The 12194-nt window shown below is 30.0% G+C and overlaps 1 protein-coding gene and 1 pseudogene across 1 annotated transcript; one reads left to right on the plus strand and one right to left on the minus strand.

Annotated features, from left to right (window-relative positions):
* The first annotated feature begins 2352 nt into the window (after positions 1-2352).
* Positions 2353-4663, plus strand: LOC106334301 (transcription factor MYB98-like). Its single transcript, XM_013772610.1, has 3 exons — positions 2353-3023; positions 3960-4086; positions 4181-4663. The coding sequence occupies exons 1-3, from the start codon at positions 2353-2355 to the stop codon at positions 4661-4663; spliced, it is 1281 nt and encodes a 426-aa protein (XP_013628064.1).
* Positions 4664-5903: 1240 nt separating this feature from the next.
* On the minus strand, positions 5904-7070 carry LOC106334041 (annotated as a pseudogene).
* Positions 7071-12194: the final 5124 nt, after the last annotated feature.

Consider the following 12194-nt stretch of genomic DNA (forward strand, 5'->3'; position numbering starts at 1 on the left):
AGACAAAGACGTGTTTTATTAGATCAGTGAGTCGAAACCGAGTTACAAAAGGGGAAGAGAACAGAGGAAAAAGTCCGGCGAAGACAAATTCGTCGGACCGTACAAGTCGGCGAGATGTAAGATGTAAAACCCTAATTCTAGCCGAAAGTGAGTGTAGTAATTTGCGGATCCACTCCTTGTTGCCTTGTCTCCTCCTTTTATAGGTGAACGCTCGTTGACCTAATGTGTCTTGTCTCGATGGGCCTCCTCGAGTAATTGGGCCGACTCATCGGGCCGTTGTGTCAGGTCGGCGAGCCGATGACGTTCAGTCAATCATCTCATCGACTAAAAGTAGTCTGGAGCCGAGCCGAACACCGGCTTTCAAGTCGAGGAGGCGATCTTTTTTGTTGTAATCATGTGTCTGGGTAATTGTCTTGCGGGCCTTTTGGGAGGGTTAGGCCCATACCCAACACATGTTTTAAGTTTTGATCCCATCAATGAAGTTTTTTTTTTGAAAAAAACTTCATTGATGGGATCAAAACTTACCCAGATGATAGTTTAGTAAAAAAAACTTGATCAATTTAGGCTTGAATTTCAATCTAGATGATAGTTTAGTAATATACAATCTGGTTAATTCATAACGTTACTCGAATGAAACAATATGATATTCAAACTATTATGTAACGGTGGTTTTTTCGTGACTGGATCAGCCGATAAAGAAAATAAAGAAATCTCTTACATAAGACGACATTACGAATGCACAAATCCAGCATAGAAGGTGATATTCTTTTGTACGTCAAACGAAGATGTTTGTCTTCTTGAAATATGTTTAGACCAGACCTTATAGCTAAATGGTCAAAATAATCTTTAGCATTGAAATTGTAATTACATTTTTTGTTGACTAAATTACTACCTTTTGTCAGAAATTAACCAAACACGACTAAATAAATTAGGCATGGGTATTCGGGGTCCCAATCGGGTTTCGGTTTTGTCCAATCGGGTCTCGGTTTTTCGGATTTATCAAAATCAGTCCCATTCGGATTATATAAAAGTTCGGTTCGGGTTCTATCAGGTTCGGATCGGGGTTAGTAAATCTTCAAAGAACCGGTACAACCCGATGTACTTTCGGGTTTTGGGTTCCAACCGGTTCTTCGGTTTTAAAGTACTTGATTTATACCCATTTTGTGACCAAAACATAAGTAAAATCGGTTCTGCGGGTTTAAAGTACTTGATTTGTACCTATTTTGTAACCAAAACATAAGTAAAATCGATTCAAAAATAAGAAAAAAACATCAAACATGATCATTCAAAGTCAAACGAAAAGTAAACGTTGTTATTGATAGAAATAAACCAATAAATAAAATCATAAAACGAAAAATTAAGTTCTCATGAAATGAAAAAAGTTATTCAATGAAAATAAAACCAAAATTTAAAAATTTCAAGCCTCAACCGCCACTTTCAACCATCAACCTTCAAGTAGTAGATAGTTATTGTAGATGTTTAATAATATCTTAGTGTATTTTGGCTACATATCAGGAATTGAGATCATGTTTGATACAAGTTCTTTTTTGGCATTTTGAATGTTTCGGGTTCTATCGGATATCCATTTAATTTCGGGTTCGGTTCGGATAATACCCATAACCCGAAATACCATAAAACAAGATCCATTCGGTATTTATGTCGAGTTCGGATCGGTTCGGATTCATTTTTATCGGATCAGGTTTGGTTTAGATTTTTGGGTTCGGTTTATTTGCCCAGCCCTAAAATAAATCTAAAATAAATGAATTATTAACACACTAAAAGCTAGATTAAATTCATACTAGCGTTTTCACAATCATTCAACTATGTTTACCCCAAATTCAACAACACCCAGTGGTAACGTCAACATAAGTTTTTATCTCACATTTTCTTTACTTGATTTTCATTTATTTACATTTACATCAAAATTATACATCTTACAATCTTTCAAAGGGAAAAATAAGCTTGAACTATATTTAGTAACGTATCACTAAAACTACATTAGTAGATTTTCTTTCCTTGCTGCAATCTATGTCTAAACATTGAAATTAATTTACTCAATTATTTTTTTCCTTCCATCTTTTAAGACATGGTTGAATTTAATAACACTAATGCTACAAGCCTACAACAAACTCTAAACGTTAATTAAATTTAATAACACTAATGCTACAACAAACTCTAAACGTTATATTTTTACTAACAAATTAATGGGCATAGTAAGAACACACATTAAATGTCTTTCATTCTTCCCCTACCTTACAAATACGAGAAAGAACAAAGCAACACACAAGAAAAGAAAAAATACTTCACTTTTTTTTACTAATTAATTAGTTTTTTCTCCTCTTTCCGAAAAATATGGAGAATTACGTCGACGAGAGTGGTTTTGCAACTCTAAACCTAACCAAATTCACACGTGATGAAGAACATATGAAAGAAGAAGATTTTCCATTCGAAGTCGTTGACCAATCAAAGCCCACAAGTTTTCTTCAAGATTTTCACCATCTTGATCATGATCATCAGTTTGATCATCACTATCATCATCATCATGGCTCTACATCTTCAAATCCTTTGCTAGGTGCCCCAAGGACGTTGTCTTGTATCAATAAGGTTCCCTTGCAACATTGCTCTTACCAAGAAAACTTGGTCGACTTTTATGAATCTAAGCCACATTTGATGAATCATCATTTCCAAGCTTCAGACAATCAGTACTTCACTCGTGATCATCACCAAGAGATCAGGTTGGTCGATGAACATAATCCTGTTGACTTGGAACAAAACAACATGATGATGATGAGGATGCTCCCTTTTGAATACCCTCCTACGGCAATAATCAAGCCTACGAACTTCATGATGCCAGATGAAGTTTCATGTGTTTCTGCAGATAATAATTGTTATAAAGCGATGAGTTTCAACAAGACCAAACCTTTTCTGACAAGAAACTTGTCTTCATCATCGTCTTCATCATCATGGAAAGGAAAGAATAATACAACCTTAGTCAAAGGACAATGGACTGCTGAAGAAGACAGGTTTGTTATTAACAATATAAAGCTTACGATCATACTGCATAATCAATATTTCTGACGATATATATAGTTTCATTATATCTTATATATTAAAATAGAGTCACAATCTTGATTCATGTGTGATTTTTTTTTAAAAAATGGAACTAATGGACTCATTCCTAGAAAGTCATGTTACATTTAATCTCTAATCTTATCATTTATATTTTGGGCCTACCAGAAATTTTTATTGGGCTTAGATTTATAGATAATATAAATTAAATAGATATAATTTAATGTTGTAATACTATACCTCTATATGTTAATTATTTAAATATTTGTGATGTTAACTTTTACAATTATAATGACTTTTTTTAAATAACAAAAATCATATTATCTAACATTGATTAATCTTTACTACCTTAAACCAGTGAAAACAAATTTTAAACTATATATTTTATTTTAAAAATTAAACAAAAATTAAATATTTAATTATTTACTCGATAATATAAATCTATGAAGCGAAAAGTTTAATTTCTTAAAATTTTTCTAAATTTGTGAAATGTTACCATATTTTTGAATATGACAATACAACAATATTTTACTTATATATATATATATATTTACGATTTTAATAGTGAAATAATAATCCGAAAATATATATATATATATATATATATATATATATATATATATAGAAGAAGATACAAATACATGTGAAAGTTTGAAAAAATCTATTCAATGAAAAATATATACCGTAAACTTATTATGTTTTAAAAATTGATAGACACATATATATTATAATATATACCAATTTAGAATTGAAAACAAAATGTTTATATAAAAATAAAAGAAAACAAAAACCCGCGGTTGCGTGGATCGAGATCTAATATATAGTTATTACGCAAGATTATTAACAATTGTTACCAATAAAAACGTAATATATTTTGATATATATAATAGGATATTGGTACAGCTTGTGGAGAAATACGGACTGAGGAAATGGTCACACATCGCCCAAGTGTTACCAGGAAGGATTGGGAAGCAATGTAGAGAGAGATGGCATAACCATTTGAGACCTGACATTAAGGTATTAACAACTAGTAACCAAGATTCATGTCATGATGATTATGGAAACTAAATATTAAATAGTGTTTGAGAGAATATGAGTATATTTTTCACAGAAAGAAACATGGAGTGAAGACGAAGACAGAGTGTTGATAGAATTTCATAAAGAGATTGGAAACAAATGGGCAGAGATTGCAAAAAGACTCCCTGGAAGAACAGAGAACTCGATCAAGAACCATTGGAACGCAACGAAACGAAGACAATTCTCCAAGAGAAAGTGTAGGTCTAAGTATCCAAGACCTTCTCTATTGCAGGATTACATTAAGAGCTTGGATTTGGGAGTTTTGTCGTCTTCTTCTGTTCCTGCAAGAGGTAGACGCAAAGAAAGTAACAAGAAGAAGGATATTGTGGCGGTTGAGGAGAAGAGGAAGAAGAAGAAGGAAGAGAAGTTTTACGGACAAGACAGGGCTGTGCCTGAATGTGTGTTTGCTGATGGCTTCGGATTTAATGAGAACCTGCTTGAGGAAGGATGTAGCATTGACTCGTTGCTTGATGATTTTCCTCAGGTTGACATCGATGCTTTTGTTCATGGAATCTGACTTGCATTGCTTTTTCTTTCGTTTTTTTTTTAGTTTCGTTTTTTGGTATGAGAGAGATTCCACCAAACCTTTTAGCAAAAATAATTCCACTGAATAAAACAACATAACTATATTTTATGTTTACAACTTTACATGTTACAACAATGTGTGTTTCTTTCAAATGAAACCAAAATATTTCATGTTGTAATCATTTTCTTGTAAATGCTTGTTTGCATTAATAATTTGCATTTTTTTGATGAGAAATAAAAAAAAATGTATCTATATGTATTTAAGAAGGTAAAGATTAGTTTAACATGCTGAAGTAACAGAGACCCCGAAACCTAACTTGTACAACAAGAATATTACTTAATTTGTGGATCAAGCAACCATATGAGAAACTTCTGTCACAAGAAAAGGAAGTCTTACAAAACAATAAACAAAAAAAAAAAAAACCCTTCAGAGCAATACATAAAGTCATCTCTTAGCAATCGATCAAAAGGCAGTTCTGGGGAAAGGAGGTCGTATCAGTCTTAGAGAGGAAAGGATTGATTCGAACTAAAACAAGAAAAAACACAGAAGCAAGCAATGATAGACCAGAGAATAAAATGGTGGGTGTTCTGTTCTGTCTTCTCAATAGACCTTTAAGGAAAGGATAAAGACAAAGAACAACCCAAAACGCGAAGAAAAGTCTCCCAGTCAAATCCGTTTTTTGCAAATCTTATTAAGACATAAAAAAGAAAACTATGTTTCCGTTAGCGCACTGATCACTCTTTGTGGATTCCATCAAATCTCTGGGGGAACTGAATATAGCAAACGTCTTGAACAACAATTGGATCCATCGAAAAGAAAAATATTGCTTCACTGAGGGCTTTGCTATTGTTGACGTAGTGATAACAACCAAGATTAAGAATGAATAGAGCATTTCTTAAAAACGCAGACAATATGTGTTGAGTTTGAAGCTTTTCCCAATGTGTTCTCTGCTCCAGCCTTCTTGTGATACTCATATCAAGGTCTCTTCTCTATAAAGACGTAAACTAATCTTGGAAGTTCGTTTCCTGGAATATATGTCTCAAACACAATGAGAACAAATTGAAATTAAAACATCCCAATTTCCTCTGGTAAAGGCTCATATGAGTTTTGGGGTTGAAGAATTACAGAACTAATAAAAGAATTTGGTACTAGACATTTTTGTGGAAATGCCTCTCTTTTGTTCAAAATGACATGAAAAAAGTGGACGATACAAGAAACAAATCAAGGTAAACTAGACAGCTGTTTCTTTCCTTTTGTGTGGTTGGTTGTTTTGTAATAAACTTGAAAGATAAGAAGAAGACACAAGTGGAGGATGATAACTTCCAGACCTTGTGGGTTCTTTTCCGATGTTCACTGATGTGAAGTATCCTTCTTCTCCAACAATGAAAGCTGTTGTTGCGTATTGCCTGGATGAGTCATTTAAGCCTCTATCGAAAACCACAGCGACTTTCTTCTCCTCGTCAATGAAGAAGCTCCCATGATTCCTGTGAACCAAAGGGTGTCTCGGTGGTTTTATTGTCATATCCACCTTCAAAAACTTGCTCCAGGACACCGCATTAGACTCAATCTTATTTGTAACCCAAAAATCCAATATATTAGCACGGCGAGTTGCTCCTCCCTAACACAAGATAAAACCACAGCCTCGTGGTGGTTATCAGTGATTGTGAACGGGAGAGTCAGATGCGGTCCAAATCTCTCTTTTGTATAATCAAAACATAGCATAAAAACGCCAAGCCCTATTAACTCATAATTTCCCATTTCATGAGGTGCAGTTCCTCTAGCAAAAAAGTAAGTATCTCCCTTCAGAGTCACCCCGCGTTGATAATAATCAATTTCACAGTCGGGAATCAGGTCAAGAACACTCCATAGAATCGTAGATTTCAGACCCACTGAGTCGGCCATGCGTATAATGATTATAACAACAGTGTAGCCTCAAGATTTTATAGTTAGGGACTTTACTATTGTTATTGCATCCGAGAGCATACATGTTTGACTTGTGGAGCTGCTTTCTTGTTTCGATCCACTTTGTTTGCCCTAAATAAGGGTAAAGCTTCGAGTTCTCTTTAGTGACACATAAGACTAAACCATCACAGTGAAATATTTTAGTTATCTCAACTTGATCAAGTAACCTTACTTGCTTCGTAGATGGATCAACCAAAGCGTCGTGATTGTGGGTTCCTGGGAGACCGAATCTCAAGGAACAAACCTTACTACGTATTGTCATGAACCCTAGAAACTCATGTTGCCTTGATGTTGTTTTACCAACAATAAAGTCTTTGGATAAAACATTCCATAGTTTGCAAGTAGATCGTATTGCTTTTAGAGATGTTATTGGAACTTTGGCTAGTATCTTCTCACCCAACAAATCATGTGGAAGATCGCACATCATCGTCATCATTTCTGATCATTCATCCGAGTTTCAACAAACGCTAGCTGCATTTAAAATGATTAGATTAGCTTGATGATTGTTTCTGTAGTTTTTAGCTTTGGTTTTTAGATTTTAGTTTTTGGTTTTTAGATTTTTGTTTTTGGTTTCTAGATTTTGGTTTTTGGTTTTGCTGTATTTTTTTCAAAAATTAATTAATACATTACACTAAAATATATAATAAAATAGCAATAAATATTTAGATTTTACAATTAAAATTTATCAAAATATTATGATTATTATTTTAAAATAAAATACAATAACATATTTTAATTATTATATTTTTATAAAAAAATATATTATAGTAAAATATATATAAAATATATATAAAATTACACAAAAATAAAAATATTTAAAAGTTTGAAACTACTTAGAAAATTTTATTATATAATCAATACATCATTTTAAAATAAGAAAACAAAATTTAAAATTATAAAATATTATTTATTTTAGTGTGTCTAATAATTCTTAGAGTTATTCAATAATTTTATTTATAGCAATTAATAACTAATGATTTAAAATTAATTAATATTATATATAAATATCAAAATTTATTTGCAGATATGAGACACAAATAAATTATTTTACATTATTGTTTAAATGATATCTTAGAAAGTTGTTTGGAAAATTTCTCTTTATGAAATATTATTTATTTAATTATAAATACATAAATGCATTACTTTCTATAATAAAAGAAATAAAATTCTTTTTTTTGTAAAAAAAACCACAAAAGTTAGTTTTTGGTTTTACTTCATAAATATATTGAAATTTTGAAAAACTAGTTTCCCTAAAATTTAGGGAATCCATTTGTTAAAAATCTTGATTGGCAAATCAAATGATTTTTACAAAAAATAAAAACTAAAAACTAAAACTTGATTGGAAGAAAAGTGGGTTTTCCAAAAACAAAAGCCAAAAAACTATTTCAAAATCGGTAAACAATCCACCTCTAACATAACAACACTAGATGCGAATCAACTTAATTCAATTAACATATATAGAAAACAATGACACAAATACTCACAAAGGGCTGAACCGATGACCTGCAGCAATCGATGATGATACAAGAAAATAAGGTATCGCGTGTATGTGTCTAAGCATAAGACACACGCCGACACACATCTAACCCTAATTCATCGTGGGCTTAATAATTTATAATGGGTTTACTAAACTGTTATGGGCATGAATATATACACTTGCAAGTCTTTTTTTTTTTTTAAGTTGGAACTCTTTATTTTGTTGCTATTTGCCTCTTTACTGCATTTTTTTTCTGACTTACTGCATTTTTTTTTCTGAAAGAAGAGCTTTAAATACTGATCAATAATTTAAACAGAATCTCTCTATTATGAAATTAATATTTTGACACATTTGTAGTTTATAGTTAAAATTTAAGTGATAGGAATTTTTTTTGAATAATTCACAAAAATATACATGATGCAAGAGTTTCTAAGGGTAGGCACAAATCAAATATCATTGTTTTTAGGCATATTTGTGACCGATTCAATTCGGATATTCACTGTTTGAATATCCAAATTTTTTTTATATTTTACCCGGATATCCGGTTCGATCGATAAAAATAAAATAAAAAAATTCTAAAAGAATATAAAATAAAATTAATTTATTACAAAAAAGAAAATTATTTACTTTTTAAATTTCATTAACTAAAATAATAAATTCGATAAATAAAATATTGTAAAAATTACATAAAATATAATAATTATAGAATTTGTATATAATATATATATAATTCTGTAAATATATATATAGCAGATCATATATATGTTTCTAATTTATATATTTTATTACATTAATTTTTTTAAAGTATAAAGTAATAATTTTTATTTTTATTTTAATTTTCGAATTTGATTATTTTAAATTTTTTTAATTTAATAAATTAATTTCATTTTTTGAAATAATAATTTTTATACTATTTTATTTCCTTTTAAGATTGAAATTTAATAAAAAAAGTTTTTTTTGTTTCGTTTAAAAGATTTAACTTATAAAACACTACAAAAAAGAGGTGTTTAACATCATTTATTTTTTATTTTTGCATTAGTTGTAAATGATGAAAAAGATTTTGCATCATTTAAATAAATGACTCTGAAAGTGATTATGCAAATAATTTGAATCAATTTATTAATAAATGATGTAAAAATATTTAATATTTACATTAATTATTGTAAGTGATATCATTATGTATCAATTAAAAAAAAATGATTTTAACAACTACATCAGTTTCTTATAAATGATGTTAATATTAAAATCGATTCAAATAATTAATTCAAATGATTTATATCATTTATTAAAATTAATTTTAAAATGATTTCGTAATTATTTAATTTATAATTACTAATTAATAATATTATTATCATTTGTACAGTAAATGATTTTCGTCAATATATAAATTAAAGAAAATAAATTTTCATTAACATTTTTTATTTTCCTTTTGAAAATAAAATTTTACAAAGAAAAAATGTACACGACTCAAAAGAAACAAGAAGATAAATTAAAAGAGAGAAAATATTCCTTGAATAAATTTTTCTATGAAAATGATTGAACAAAATTTTCCATGAAAATTAAATATGGAGATCCTTCTTCATTATTTCTTCTTGTGCATTGTAGAATTCTCCACTAATCAATATTCCTTGAGACTTCTATTCTTCTTCCATTTTTGTATGAACGTCATCTCCTTCTATAATTTTAGAAGCTCCTGATCCTAGCAACGAAGAATACTTAAACCATAAACATAAATTTTAAAAAAACTTATAATCTTTGAACCAAGAGAAGAAAGAAAAAAATACCTCTCCGAAATTTCAGTCAGATTCGACTGATTAGCAAATTCCAGTTTCTTTTGATGTTCTTCATAAGAAGAAACAAATACAAGAGATTAAGAATCTGAAAGAAAAAAAGGATGAAGATGGGAATTTTGAGAGAAGAGAATATCGTTTGTTGAGGTGAATCATTTATATAATAACACATGATCTAAATTCTAAATATAAAGCCTCACCCTTGATGGCGGAGGCTTTAGATGTTCGGGAAGCCCTGCTGCATGCTAAAGCCTGTCACCTCTCCAATATCTGCCACAAATCAGATAACCAAATACTTGTTAAAACACTAAACTCGAAGCAACATCCGGTGGAGCTCTACGGAATCAACTTGGATATCAAGAAATATCAAGAAACTATCATCATCTTTTTCTTCTATTACTTTTGGTTATGTTCCTAGGACTCTAAATTCTGCTGCAGACGCCCTAGCTAAAACTGCTTTGTACTACTCGAACTTTTAGCTTCCGATTTTAATGAAATGTTTGGTTGTTCAAAAAAAAAAGTTGAGGTGAATCAGTTATACTACTTCTCGTAATTGTTTTTTCTCTTAAGTTGATGTTATTTTAATTAATTGGTTAACATTTCATTTGGGATTGTAGTAGTGGTTCCATTTTTCTAGGGATTGTAACTGATCATTTAAAGAATTTCACTATATAAAATTATATATATAAACTTATTTTATCGATGTAAATAAAATTTTGGACAACAAGTAAATAAAATTTACAGTATCTAATATTTTAAATGATGCAAATTAAGATAAACTGACATCATTTCTAATAAAGTTACTTATATAATTTTTTGTTAGCATCAATTTTTATTGATATAAATTTTATATCATTTTAGTAAATGATGTTAACCAAAATAATAAATGCATCAATTGTGGAATTGATATAAATCTAAATAACAATATCAATTTTGTGAAACTGATGCAAATTCATATAAACTGTATCATTTTATTTGAATTGATGTTGAATTAATTAATTAAAACATCAATTATTCTAACTGATTCAATTTTTTTATATATTTGTGTCATTTCTAAATAAGTAATTCAAAATAGTATCACTTATTTTTGTGATATAATTCACTAGTGTTTTTTGTGAATCGAAATCTAATCAATCATTTAAATTATTCTACCACAACTAAATTTTAAATAAAAATCAGTAATTTAGAAACTTGATTACGTTTCTCCCTACAATCTATATATCTAAAGTAGACTTTTCTCTCTTCTTATGACATGTGGAAGGGGGGTTTTTTGACATGTGTCCACTTTTTTGTTTTATTATATTTTAGATCATTATTCTTTTAGATTATTACAATTTGATTCACTATTTTCTAATTATACACTATCTAATCCTTCTCACACTAATAATCATTATTTGAAGTTTGATAATCTATTTTAATCTATTTTAATATTCAAAAAATTGCAAAACGAATAAAGAAATAAGTGAAAAAATATAAATGTATTTTAAATATTTAATTTATTAACAGCTAAAAATAACATAAACTTTCCCGATTTTATTATTTTTTTATTATTTTCTATTATTTCATTTACAACTATATATTTATCTTAATATTAACCAAACTAAAGCATAACACATAATCTAAACATAAAACCTCAATAATCACAGAGAAAAAAATGTCAAAGTAATACTAACTCAATAAAGGTCCAGAATTCAAAGGCGATCAAGAACGAAAACTAACTTACCCCACTTTATCATAGAGTGTCTTGGCCAGAAAAATCAAAAATCAGTAAAATGTAGAAAGATAATCTTGAGATAAAACAATCTCTCAAACACAAATGAGCGTGATCAAGGACCAATGCAAAGAATAAAGAAAACAGGTTAGAGGAAGAATAATCAACAGAAGGCCAAAATCACCACGAAGCAGGAAGAGACATACATAACGAACGATAAGCACAACCACCAGCTAAGAGGTAAGAAGCACCTCACAAACTAAACAAGCACAAACAAGACGCCTATGCCGGTGAAGAACCACAAAGCTCAAGATAGAAGGGACCAAAGCTCAAAGAGACTAATACCGCACACTTATACTAAGGGGAGTAAAGGAAGAAGAGAACAACATGAGTGAGGGAGAACGAAAACCAACCCCGAGAAACATGAGCCCAGACTTGAGACCAGAAACAATCTTCCAAATCTACAGAGCATACTCGGAGGAGAACATTATCCAAACCTGGAGTGGCAAACATGGCGAAAGAGAGAGTCACAGAGACGCAAGCAACGATGAAAACTGCAACGAGATGAGGGAACATAAAAGG

The sequence above is a fragment of the Brassica oleracea genome, chromosome C3 (assembly GCF_000695525.1).
Source record: "Brassica oleracea var. oleracea cultivar TO1000 chromosome C3, BOL, whole genome shotgun sequence".
NCBI classification, from domain to species: Eukaryota; Viridiplantae; Streptophyta; class Magnoliopsida; order Brassicales; family Brassicaceae; genus Brassica; species Brassica oleracea.

Bases quoted from the DNA above. Each gene is read 5' to 3' on its own strand.
- LOC106334301 (XM_013772610.1), top strand. From the start codon at position 2,353: ATGGAGAATTACGTCGACGAGAGTGGTTTTGCAACTCTAAACCTAACC. The intron at 3,024-3,959 runs GTTTGTTATTAA...TATATATAATAG, and splicing joins TGGACTGCTGAAGAAGACAG to GATATTGGTACAGCTTGTGG. The intron at 4,087-4,180 runs GTATTAACAACT...TATTTTTCACAG, and splicing joins ATTTGAGACCTGACATTAAG to AAAGAAACATGGAGTGAAGA.